Here is an 11,605-nt window from a genome sequence, read left to right as displayed (position 1 = left end):
TTATTCATCACCACATTAAAGAACATTAAAACATGTTCTTTGTTTATTTATGCCTATTGTGTTTTGCCGGCTTTGTTTCTGTTTTCCGGTACATTCTTTGATTAAACTTCCACATATGCTTGTGCCTCTTGAACTCTTTGAGAATCACTCCCAGCATGACAAGAATATTAAAACTAAAAGATACCTGCGAGATGCCTGTTGAATGATTTCACACAATTCTCATTGACATTCTGGATTCTGCCTTGGTTCTGGATGAAGTTCTGTATAATCTGGGGATCAGTAAGGAGTCCTGTATCACTGCTGATACTGGCAGCGTCTGGAGCACTGTCTGCAGCTGAAGAAAAAAAACTGTGCTGTGAAAATTTCAAGTAACATGTCTCCTGCAGGAGACTGCAGTGAAATTAGATCAATATACCTTTTATGTCAAAATTTTAACACTCTCTATAGAACTATAGACAACAACTTTTAAACCCTGTAGAATCTCTATAGCATCATGATAAATGATAGATGTGTTTTAGATAACTATAATGCCCCCTAGCACTTAATAGGAGTAGTAGGAATGTGTTCTCTGGAATAACGGAGCTTCATCCAATCCCATCTAGTCATGCGTGTTGTTTAAATTGTGTGACAGTTTGCTCATTCAATAATAACTTCTATTTAACAGTTTGTGGAATTCTCCATTATAATATAATCCTTTAACACTTTTATTCTGACTTAAACATTGCAGGAAACTCAGAACATAGACCATAAAAAACATAGGAATCTCCACTAAATCAGAGATAGGCATACCTGCACCATCTGAACTGGGGTCATAGATTTCCAGCATCTCTTCTTTAAATCTTGTGCTGAAATCTTCGGTACACACACTGTCCAACTCTTCTGCCACATACTCCTTCACTCCCACCTGTTTTATATTGATTGTATAGGCATATGTTCTAAAGCAATCAGTCATATTAAGTCAATTAAATCAAACAATAGGAAAAAAATGATTTATGAGTTTCAGTCAAATTAAGCTCAGATGTGATGAGGAATCTAAATGCTTTGTTGTCCTTCAATGAACCAATTAATGCTCAGGGTCAGTAACATGGGATGGGTTTTGTTTAAAGGGGGCATATTAGAAAAAAATATCTTTTTTTTTGTGATTGAATTAGCCCAGGATCAGAAGCTTCGATGTGAGAACATGAAGATGAGTTTAAATGGAACAAAACAATAAAAATGATGGTGTTTAATCTTTGTGGTATTTTGATGAAAGCATACCACATACTTTTTAGTGGGGACTAAAGGAACTATGTACATTTGTGGAAAAGGGGTATGATACGTCCCCTTTAAAATATGTTTAGTATAGAATATTTCACCAACACGAAGGAGAATCGTGGAAGAATAGGGTAGCTGGTTTATTTAAATCAATTGTATTATTATTATTTAAATAAAGGGAAAAGGCTAAAACATATTGTCATCATCATACCCTGCTTGTTCCCAGCAGTTGCTGCAGTCTCCAGAGGCACTGTTCACTCTTTGAATCCTTAGTATGATTTTTGTCCTGTTGTCCAACTGCCTCTATTTGGCCTTTGCTGACTCGCACTGTGACCAAAGGACAAAGAAAATCATTCAGTGTAACGTGCTATTGAATCTGTGACTAGGATATACAGTAGTCCCTGAAATTACCTGTGGAAAGGTCTAGATGATCTGAATTAGGCTCGTCAGGGGTAGAAGTAGCTTTATCTATAGAAAGGTCAGTACTGCCCAGACCAGTGTCTTTACTCACAGAATTACTTCTGTCAAGACACACTGATAAAAAGAGAAAGCAAGCAAAACAGAGGAGAGGAACACTTTTAAACATATGTAAATGCTTCCCTGTATAAAATAACTGCCGTTTGAAATCTGGCCACGGCACTGTGGCGCAACAGGTGGTGTCAGAGTAACACATCTCTAGGAACATGGAGGTTGTGCGTTGCAGTCCCACTCCGGGTAACTGTCTGTGAGGAGTTTGGTGTGTTTTCCCCGTGTCTGCGTGGGTTTCCTCCCATGGGTGAAAAACACATGTTGGTAGGTGGATTGGCGACTCAAAAAAGTGTCTCTAGGTGTGAATGTGTGTGTGTTTTGCTCTGTGAAGCACTGGTGCCCCCTCCAGGGTGTGTTCCTGCCTTGTGCCCAGTGATTCCAGGTAGGCTCCCAACCCACCATGACCCTGAACTAGATAAGCGGTTATAGACAAGGAATGAATGAATTTAAATATGATTATATCATGATTTTGTCAGGTACAAGACACACTGATATTTGGTTACACCTGACTGATTTTCTAAAGTTCAGGTTAACTTTCCTAACCTAAAATGTTAAGACAATGTTTTTGATAATGTCTGTTTGCATTAAACAGTGCTCTCTTAAATAGTGATTTTTACAATAAAAATATTCATCTTTCAGAGCCAGCATTACTGCAGTTTTTATTTATTTGATTGTGAGAAAATATGAGTTTACCTTCCATTGTGCTCTTTCTTCCATTCACTTGGACATGACTGTGGGTCTAGGAATATAACATATTGTAAGTATTTCAATAATAAACCTATATCTAACTAACTTTACCATACATATATAATTATTAGATTTCATTTTTGTTTTACAATCAAACATATCTGCTGGTCCAGTTAATGTACACTCTCTTCAGGTCTGTTCACGAGGCACCAGGAACTGTGTTAGGGTGTACACTGTACAATTAAACATGCCAACTACAAGGATCCCAAAAAGTGCATTTGATTATACAATAAATAACTAAATAAATAATAATAAAAAAGTCATACAAAACTGATGCACTGTGTGCTTTTGTGTTTTCTTATGACCTCATTCTGAAAATTGGCAAGTCCTTCATGAAAAAAGTTTCTCAGGGCAAATAAACAAAGGCTATGAGACCTGCAGACAGCTGAGATGAGCATCAATGGCATCCAGCAGTAGATCACAGTGGTCTCGGGGAAGAGCAGATAAACCATGGTTGAAATCACTAACAGTCTCTTCATCCATGTCTGAAAATAAATACATTGAGGAGGTTGGGTTCCACTTTCTGATGCACTGTTTATAAAGAATGTAAATATGTGTTGCCATAGTTCTTTTGTATACATCACTTCATGCTCAGATATGTTCTGTATTGGCAGGACTACACTGGCTTCCTGTCTTATTTAGCATTAACTAGTTCATGGTACCACTCCAGTGTATGTCTGAAACCTGGTGAAAGCTTATATTCCTTTTAGGTTTTTATGTTCTGTAAGTTCTTTCACTCTAAAGCCACCACATTAAATACATGGGTGAGAGGGCTTCTTTTTTTTAAAGCAAATTATTATTATTATTATTACATTAAACACATAGATGCACACAATATATATATATATCACATTTCTAGGCCGATGTAATACTGACCAGTACAAAGTAGGTCATCTGTGTCTTCAGCCTCGTTAACAGCTCCATCATGATTTCCAGCTTCCATGACCTTCAAAGCAAAGAGCAACATACCTCAAAATTACACTGAAATAACAAACAAACAAATAAACAAAAACACAAAAACACTTTTCTAACACGTGGTTAAGCATTTCCTTCAAAGTCAAGAAATGATGAAATAGGCAAACATTTTATAAATCATTATTATCATAATTATATAATTGTTAAATCATTATTGAGTTTTCTTTAATTAGACTTTTGTTTGTATTTTTCAAAATTTGCAAATGCAATGACCTTGACAATGACAAGCTGATGTGGAATGTTCCATATTACAGAGACAGAGACAGAATCTGAGCCTACTCTTGCCTGATACCAGACTTCAGCTGCTCAACAGACCGTTGAGACCACTGACACATGAACTGGGTCGTCGAAGCTACACTATTGAAGCATGTGCAGAATAAGGCCTGGTATTGTCTGATTCCTTGATAACAGAATGACTCTCTAAAATCCCAATATACACCTCCACTTTTACTTTTACACATATGCAAGGCAGTCATGCTATGGGCACTGATACACCCCATACCATGACTGATGTGGGCTGTTGGGAAGGACCCTTTTGTCTTTGGCACAGAGAACTTGACGTCCATTTCTGACAACCACAGTGCAATTATTATTTTTTCTTTTTTTTTTTGTGCTGAGATACACTTGAAAGCAGGGAACTAGGCAATGTTTATGCAGAGATTTCTACATAGAAATCTGCAACATATCCTCTCCCATGTTTTCTAGAAAAAAAATTCGTAAATATAACTGCTCAATTTTGCTGTAGATATTGTGAGTCATTGTTCCAGGCCATGACTTGTATACATTAACATTTTAAGTTTACAGAAATTTAGAATAGCCTGTGGAAAACCAATATGGTTGTTATTTAATGGATTCATATTGAAATATTTCACCAACAACAGCATTTTACTGATACTTTTTATAGTGCTTATTAATGTGTTGTTGTATTGTCTTTGTTGTTTATTTCTTTCTTTGTTTATATTCTTTCTGGTTATTTTGGGGGGGGGGGGGGGGGGGCTTTCTCTAGGCTGTTGCTCAGAGATCGGGAAGTGTAACAAACACTAAGATTTTCAGGAGACAAAAGTGGGTCATAACTTCCACAACTATTGACCCTAGTGTCTAGAACTGTGAACGTTTCTGAAGACTGTGACATTTTCTGAAAATTAATTTAACACTGCAATATAAATTTGTTCTCACTGATTCAGTACAGCAGAACAAAACCTTCCTGAGTAAAATCTAAAGTAATTTTCTCAGAATAATTTCAGAATACCGACCTCTGTCGTCTATTACAACCTCAACACAGAGGAGAAATAAATGCGTGAATGTTTTTGACTCATATAAAAGCCGAATTATCCGAGTTAAAGAAACACTTACTTACAGCTTTCCTTTGTACACTGGTCCGCTAAATCCTGCGGGAAACAGCAATGATTAGACCTTGGAATCATTTGAAAGAGAATCGACTCCTCGAGATTTGGGAATGGAGAGTCTGTTTGAAGATTTGGACTCGAGTCCACACCTTGAATTAAAATAATTTGCTCATATTTTCTGAATAATTTTTAAGTTAAGGTGTTAAAACATAATGATTAGTAATGTAAAAACGTGAAATGATTAATTGTAGTAAAATGTAATTTATTTATTTATTTATTGTGTGCAGTATTGGTGATAAATCAGTGATTCATAATGTCTGCAATACAAATATAGCCATTATGCAAAATGAATAGTGACATCTCTCTCATTTTAGATAGAATAAATCTATATATCTGGTGGAACTGGCTTGTTACACACTCACTCACATATTTACTCATATACTCACTTGTGTACGTCAAGACCAAAAACCTTCACAAGTTGGTGCAATATCACATTAGGCGATGCTCCAAAAGGGTTAGTCAGAGCTTCGTATCAAAGACGCTATGTTTATGTCCTTATGATTTTATGTAATGTTGAAAGTGATAAAATAATGTTACTTTAGGGGTCTATTTTGTTGTAGAACATCATGCACAACGATTTTTCAAACACTTAATATTCAGTTATTCATAGTGAATATTCAAATATACCGTTCCAGGACCAAAAATAAATGAAATAACCCCAATAAATAAAAGTTAATTCATGCTAGTTCTCTTCAGCATGGAATGAGATTAGTTACTTAGTTTGTGTTAAGTTTCCAAATATTTCAAGCTGACGTACACTGTCAACTGACCAATATTTTTTGGAATCGAGATTGTTTTGTAAAATAAGTATCGATTCATTTGGCTCTTGTCTTTTTGAATCAGACTCGAGTCGATTCCAAAATTCCTAAACATGAACTGCTTGAGCTAAACGTGATTGGCGTTCGGCTGCGCGCCTAGCAACCGAAGTTCCTCGCAAAGCGCTTAGCAACCAAAGCGCCAAGCAACCGACGCTTCCCACCAAACGACCGCTCTGAAACCAGAGAACTACTAGTCACGTGTTTATAACAAAAGTTTGGTTTATGACCAAAATTTTGTAAACACCCGACCGGTCACCCATTTTCAGCAATAACAACCTGCTCATCCTTACGTAGCTTTGTGTATACGCTCGAGGGTCTCATAATAACGTCACCAAATGACAACTGGATTTAAATAATTGTTCATATTTACCTGCTTCAAACTGCTCCTTATTCATACAGCTATTAACAGAACATGGCCTGATATGACACTGTAAACTCATTTTTACACTTTAAAAATGAACTCAAAGTGATCTGTTTATAAACTGCCATTTGTTTATACACTGCCCTCTGGTATTGACCAGATGAGGATGGGTTCCACTTTTTGAGTCTAAGGTTTCTTCCTTGTGCTGTGATGGAGTTTTCCTCCACATTTGGAGCCACATTTGTGAGGTTAAGTATTGCTGTTGAATAATACGCTCTGGACCACAGACACCTTAATATACCCACTGTTTTGTGTATGTGTCTATAAATGCAAGAGGCAAACTGAAAAAAAAATTGAGGAAAAAAAAACTTGAAATCTTGAATACTATGGACTTTCATGACCTGAATGTTTAAACCCAACCTCTTCACACATTCATTAAAAGACAATGTCACTGTCATACATTAATCAAAAGACACTTATAATAAAAGCACACCTACAACAGTGTGAGCAAATCTCTTTTAATACAAAAAATTTAAAATTTCAAATCAAACCATGGAAACTTGTCCAAATAAATTTAAAACTTCTCTCTATATAGCAGATAGATCATCTTAGATTAAAAGTCACATTTACAGGAAATGTCTCTGTTATTTTCCTTTAAACTCTAGATATTACACTGCCACCCACCCCCCACCCCAAACCCCCCCACCCAAAAAAAAAAACAGCATGAGTTAGCATCATTACTCACTCGTCTTTTCATTAAATTATAATTATATTATTTGTTGTGGTTATTTTCTTTTGTTATCACAAAATAGTCACACGAGTTCAGACAGGTATAAACATCATACCTGTGGCCTAAAGTCTACATTCTTAACAGCAATTAAAAAACAGTGTTCACACTTGAAAGTGAAAAAATCAGTGAAGTCTTGTGTCGTACCATTTGTAGAGACAGCAGACTTCAACCTGCTTAAGACACAGAAACGAAGAAGGGTTCAGCGTATCAATACTGAAAATGCGAGGTTTTTAAACCAAAGAGCTTCTGTGTTCAGTAATCCTCCCTTTTTATTTTCAGAGACACAAATGTCTTGTTAAATATATTTACTCCAAAACACTTTCTTAAAGACATTATTTGCACCTGGTACTCTTTGTTTACAAAATGACCTATCCATGCTCTGCCCACAATTGTGTTTTAGTAGCAACTGTTGCTAGGTTGGACAAGCTTTTCAGGCTATTCCATTCACCCCAATGTGATTCCTTTTTACCCACTTTTCTTTCTAGTTTACTTATTGTCACTTTCACCTGTTAGGTGGAATCACATCATGCTACCAAACATGAAGGGTGAAAGCAGCACATGCTTCCTCTAAGACATGTGATGCTGGTCACCATTTCTTTTCAAGCTTTGGGTAAAACATTAACTCTGTTCAGCTCAACACACTTGGAGGAGAACTGTAAATAACTGTATTATGTTAGCTACCAGACGTTGCTATTATCATGCTGAGTGATGGAGGGAGAGGGAGTGTCAAACTACTCAACCAGAGAAAGTCATCATCATCATCATCATCATCATCATCATCTTTTCTTCTTATTCATTTCAGGGTCGCCGTAACTAGAGAAAGTGAGGCTAGGTATTTGTCAAAGTACTTAGATTATTCAAAATGAACTGCTGTGTTTGAAGTGGATAATGTGAATTCTCCAGTTTACGATACTGAACAAGACCTCACAGTTCAAAACAATACGGGTTTAAACAGACAAAAAATTAACATGTTTTCATAGGAATGTAACGTTAGTTTGATTATACAGTTCATATCCGTTCACACAAACACACAAGTGAAATTTCAAATATATAAAAAATGTTGACACATTTAAATTCAGGTCTTTTCTTTTAAATCTAACAGTGCCACATAAACAGAATTTTTACTAACATTCTGCATAGCTTGACCAGCTTTGTACCAGTAACTTATTTGCGCATTTGTGGATAGAGGATGGAGAGGTCAGTTCAGTCCTGTATATATTATAAGGTTGCTGAGAGTGATGTGGATGTAGTTCACCATGTACTTGTAAAAACACGCAAAGCCTGATGTTGTGAGATATTCATAGGCATCCATTTGAAGGGACAGCTTTGCTGTGTCTGATAAAAGTTAAAGCATAGCTTTGTTGGGACAGCTTTAAAGAAATTCTACTGCAGTTATAACCCTAATTTACTGCATCTGTAGCATGTAGTCACTTACTGTGAACAATAACTTTGTTACTAGTTATTTGTCATACTTAATAAATGAAACGAAAACTCAAACCATGCTTATATTAGAAATGCATTGTCATTGGATTATATATATATATATATTTTTTTTAAATAGAGAGAAATTGTTTTCGTAGTAATCAATTTCATGCTACAGATATGGCAGCTAGGGATCAGGCTGAAAAATGCTCAGCCATCATTTGAAAAATCATATGCATTTTATGGTGTGTAACAGTAACAGCAACAGATTTCTAGAGGACCTTATATTGCAAAAGCTCCAGCAATACAGAACTGCGCTCAGCTCTTCATGAACAGTTAACAGGGCAATAGTCTTCTTTTCAGTTATGTGTAGGGGATTACTTTTGAGGATTCATATGCCTGATGCCTGCCTGAAGCTCTTTGGATAACTTAACTGTATCCCGTAGATTCTCACAGAGTAAAAGGAGCCTGTGATGGATTAAACAAGGCTTCTCTAAACAGAGGCTGTTCAGTATTCAATAAGAGTACAGTGAAGAAAGTGCATTGAATTTGCATTATTCATTTTCATACATTACATTTATACAATAATGTATTTCAGTTTACTTTAGAACAAGTGTGTTGATGTAATACATCTTTACAGTACCATGCGAAGACAGTGGCCACTGTAGATTTCTTTGAAAAACTTAAATCCTCCCATAAATTATCCTCCAAAAATAGAAATATTAATCAAACTTTAATTAAATTATATTAAATTAAACAAATTCATTTAAGCTTATTTTAATCTTTGTTAAACTAAGCTCTTAAATGTATTTTACATCTTCATCCCTCTCTTGATGCTGAGAAAGTTACTTATAAATAACTTTCAGCTAGAAGTGAAGTAAACTGACTTTTGCATGGTACTGTATGTAGAAATGATGTAGTTAATGGGATCAAGGAAATATATATATTATTTTTCAGCATACCTAATCTGTGTTTTTTGGGATATGCAATGTCATTAAAAAGATATGCAAAATTGAGAGTATTGATATGCTTTGTTCTTAGGATGGAGCATACACCTACATGCCACTTTCTTCTCCAAGCTCTTCCTGTGTCATCCAATTAGTAAGGGAGAGATATAGGAGAGAGAGAGAGAGAGAGAGAGAGAGAGAGAGAGAGAGAGAGAGAGAGAGAGAGAGAGTCTTCTCTATTATGTGTTAATGTGCACATTATAGTGTCAGTATGAGTTAAAGTGTTCACAAGGCTACATGACACCTACTTAAGCATTTTATGATGAATGACTTAGACCTACATAAATTCTGAGGAGTATTATATGAGGATTCATTTGTAAGTTTGGAATTTCATGTTGATATAACATCTATGTCAGCTCAGGTGAGAGACCACCATCACCTGACAGACCACACTTATTGGAATATGGTTTATAAATGTTTGTGTGTGTGGAAATCAGTTGTCATGACAAGGTGGTAAAGCTTTACGAACATTGCTCTATGGTGCAATCTTTTCTCTATTTTAGGCCTGTAGCAGTGATGATCAGAATCCAGAGATATATATTATGAGAGACAGAGAGAGAGAGAGAGAGAGAGAGAGAGTTGGATGGATGGGGAAATGGTGTTTTTTTAAAAAAAGAGCACCTGATTTGGTTTGGAAGCGATCAAGGGGGCCAAGTACTTGGCCACTCCATTTATCTCCCCTTCTTTTCTCACACTCACACACACACACACACACACACACACACACACACACACACACACACTCATATCTGCTATCACACACAGAGCCTTTCACTCACACACTCAAGCCCTGCTTGCTGTGGCCTCCTGGGTCAAGCTCACGAAGCTCTGTCCATCTGTACTGGAGGTCCTTGTCCTTTCCTTGTGTTCTGTTTATCTGTTTTTTTGTTTTGTTTGCTTTTTGTTATTTTCTCTCCCTCAATTCAGTAAAAGTGTTTCAGAAAATATCCGGACACATACTCCAGTCCTGCCTCTCTTTGGCCTCCCAGTAACCTCCTTTATACACAAAACTCGTCTCTCCATTCAAAGGGTCCGTCCTTTGGTGGAACCACTGTGGCATGTATCCTTCATAATCAACACCTGGAGAGAAAACATAAAACACATTAAAACATTGCATAAATTAAAACATTGCAGAATTTAAAGTTAACCCTGCACTTACGAAGCTATTTCAACTCCTGAAATGTTTGATAATTAGTTGTGGCCTTCAGCTATTAAAATTTAAAGTGATAAAATGGTGAACATTTCCCCTAAAAAGATGTTTCTTTGCTTCTTTAGCTCTGCACTGGAGCTACAGGGAAAGGAAAAATGAAAGGAAGGTTTTATGCCGCAAGCCTAAATCATCACACTCATACCTCAGATTGTTTGATCATCTCAAATAGATTTGTGTATGGTTCCACAAAAACAAATAAATTGTAACCTTCCAGATGGCAGTTTGAATTTCTACTGGAATCATCTTTTAAGGTCATATCATCCGGATAAGGGACGTTGTTGATTCTAATGAAAATATTAACTATAATAAAAAAAACAGTTTAAAAAAACAACAACAAAAAAAAAAACATAAACATTCAGAAAGAGCAGTGTTAAATGTAGCAACCTTTGTCTTACAGTGAGTTAACTGTCCAATTACCACCACAGTATTGATGCTAATGGCTGCGAGATTTTAGCATCAATCTACTGGTGCCAACACCAGGTTTAACACTAATAACTGATGTAATTAAAATGATGTATATCTTGAGCAGACAGACATTAAAGTAACATACTCTTGCTTTATATTTGTAGGGCACATCTTAGGCACAGTTTATTACTCCATGGCAAAACTGAAGAAGCATATTTCAAACAACAAATATATCTTCACTTATTGATTACATTGGGGGGAAATGGTGTGTATTTGAATTGTTGCTAAAATTAAATAAAAAAATAAACATGTATTAAAATAAATATATACCTCTGCAGTATTAAATCTTACAGTACAAGGCTTGTGGGTACTTACGGGTGTAGTATATTTTATAATGCATTTTTACTAAGCTCTATACAGGCCTAAGATTCAAATAGATTAAAATGAGACAAAAGTGATCAACTGGTTCAGATCTGAGATAAAACAAAATAGCTAAAACTAGAATCTGATTCTTCTTTCTTAATAAAACCTTAAATTATGACAGGACTTGTACTTGATTTTCATAATACTGCAGTCAGTGAGAGCATACAGGAAGAGTGTTTGCTGTGTAGGACCCTACAATCATTATCCCAGTTGCAGTCAGTCTGAAGTTAAGTCAAAAATGTCTGATATGTATGCAAAT

The 11,605-nt window shown here is 35.9% G+C and overlaps 2 protein-coding genes across 2 annotated transcripts in view; both read right to left on the bottom strand.

The window, feature by feature from the left end:
* Window positions 1-173: 173 nt before the first annotated feature.
* Window positions 174-3,496, bottom strand: LOC136677941 (uncharacterized). Its single transcript, XM_066655664.1, has 7 exons — window positions 3,406-3,496; window positions 2,905-3,014; window positions 2,476-2,521; window positions 1,666-1,788; window positions 1,466-1,581; window positions 790-904; window positions 174-334 (listed from the first exon to the last, which is right to left on the bottom strand). The coding sequence occupies exons 1-7, from the start codon at window positions 3,494-3,496 to the stop codon at window positions 174-176; spliced, it is 762 nt and encodes a 253-aa protein (XP_066511761.1).
* Window positions 3,497-6,819: 3,323 nt separating this feature from the next.
* Window positions 6,820-11,605, bottom strand: part of LOC136679664 (oxysterol-binding protein 2-like) — a 73,542-nt gene continuing 68,756 nt past the window's right edge. The window contains exon 14 of the mRNA XM_066658313.1: window positions 6,820-10,388. Coding sequence (XP_066514410.1) covers window positions 10,246-10,388 — 143 coding nt within the window. The 3' untranslated portion in view covers window positions 6,820-10,245. The remainder of the gene's footprint in view (window positions 10,389-11,605) is intronic.

The sequence above is a fragment of the Hoplias malabaricus genome, chromosome Y, assembly GCF_029633855.1.
Source record: "Hoplias malabaricus isolate fHopMal1 chromosome Y, fHopMal1.hap1, whole genome shotgun sequence".
Lineage (NCBI taxonomy): Eukaryota > Metazoa > Chordata > Actinopteri > Characiformes > Erythrinidae > Hoplias > Hoplias malabaricus.
This window is presented reverse-complemented; position numbering and strand designations above follow the sequence as displayed.

What these genes read in the sequence shown, in the direction of transcription:
- LOC136677941 (XM_066655664.1), bottom strand. Translation starts at nt 3,496, where the DNA reads ATGTTGCTCTTTGCTTTGAAGGTCATGGAAGCTGGAAATCATGATGGA. An exon ending in AGATGACCTACTTTGTACTG is followed by an intron (nt 3,015 to 3,405) that starts GTCAGTATTACA and finishes ATTTATTTTCAG; the next exon opens with ACATGGATGAAGAGACTGTT. An exon ending in AACTGCTGGGAACAAGCAGG is followed by an intron (nt 905 to 1,465) that starts GTATGATGATGA and finishes AATATAAAACAG; the next exon opens with GTGGGAGTGAAGGAGTATGT.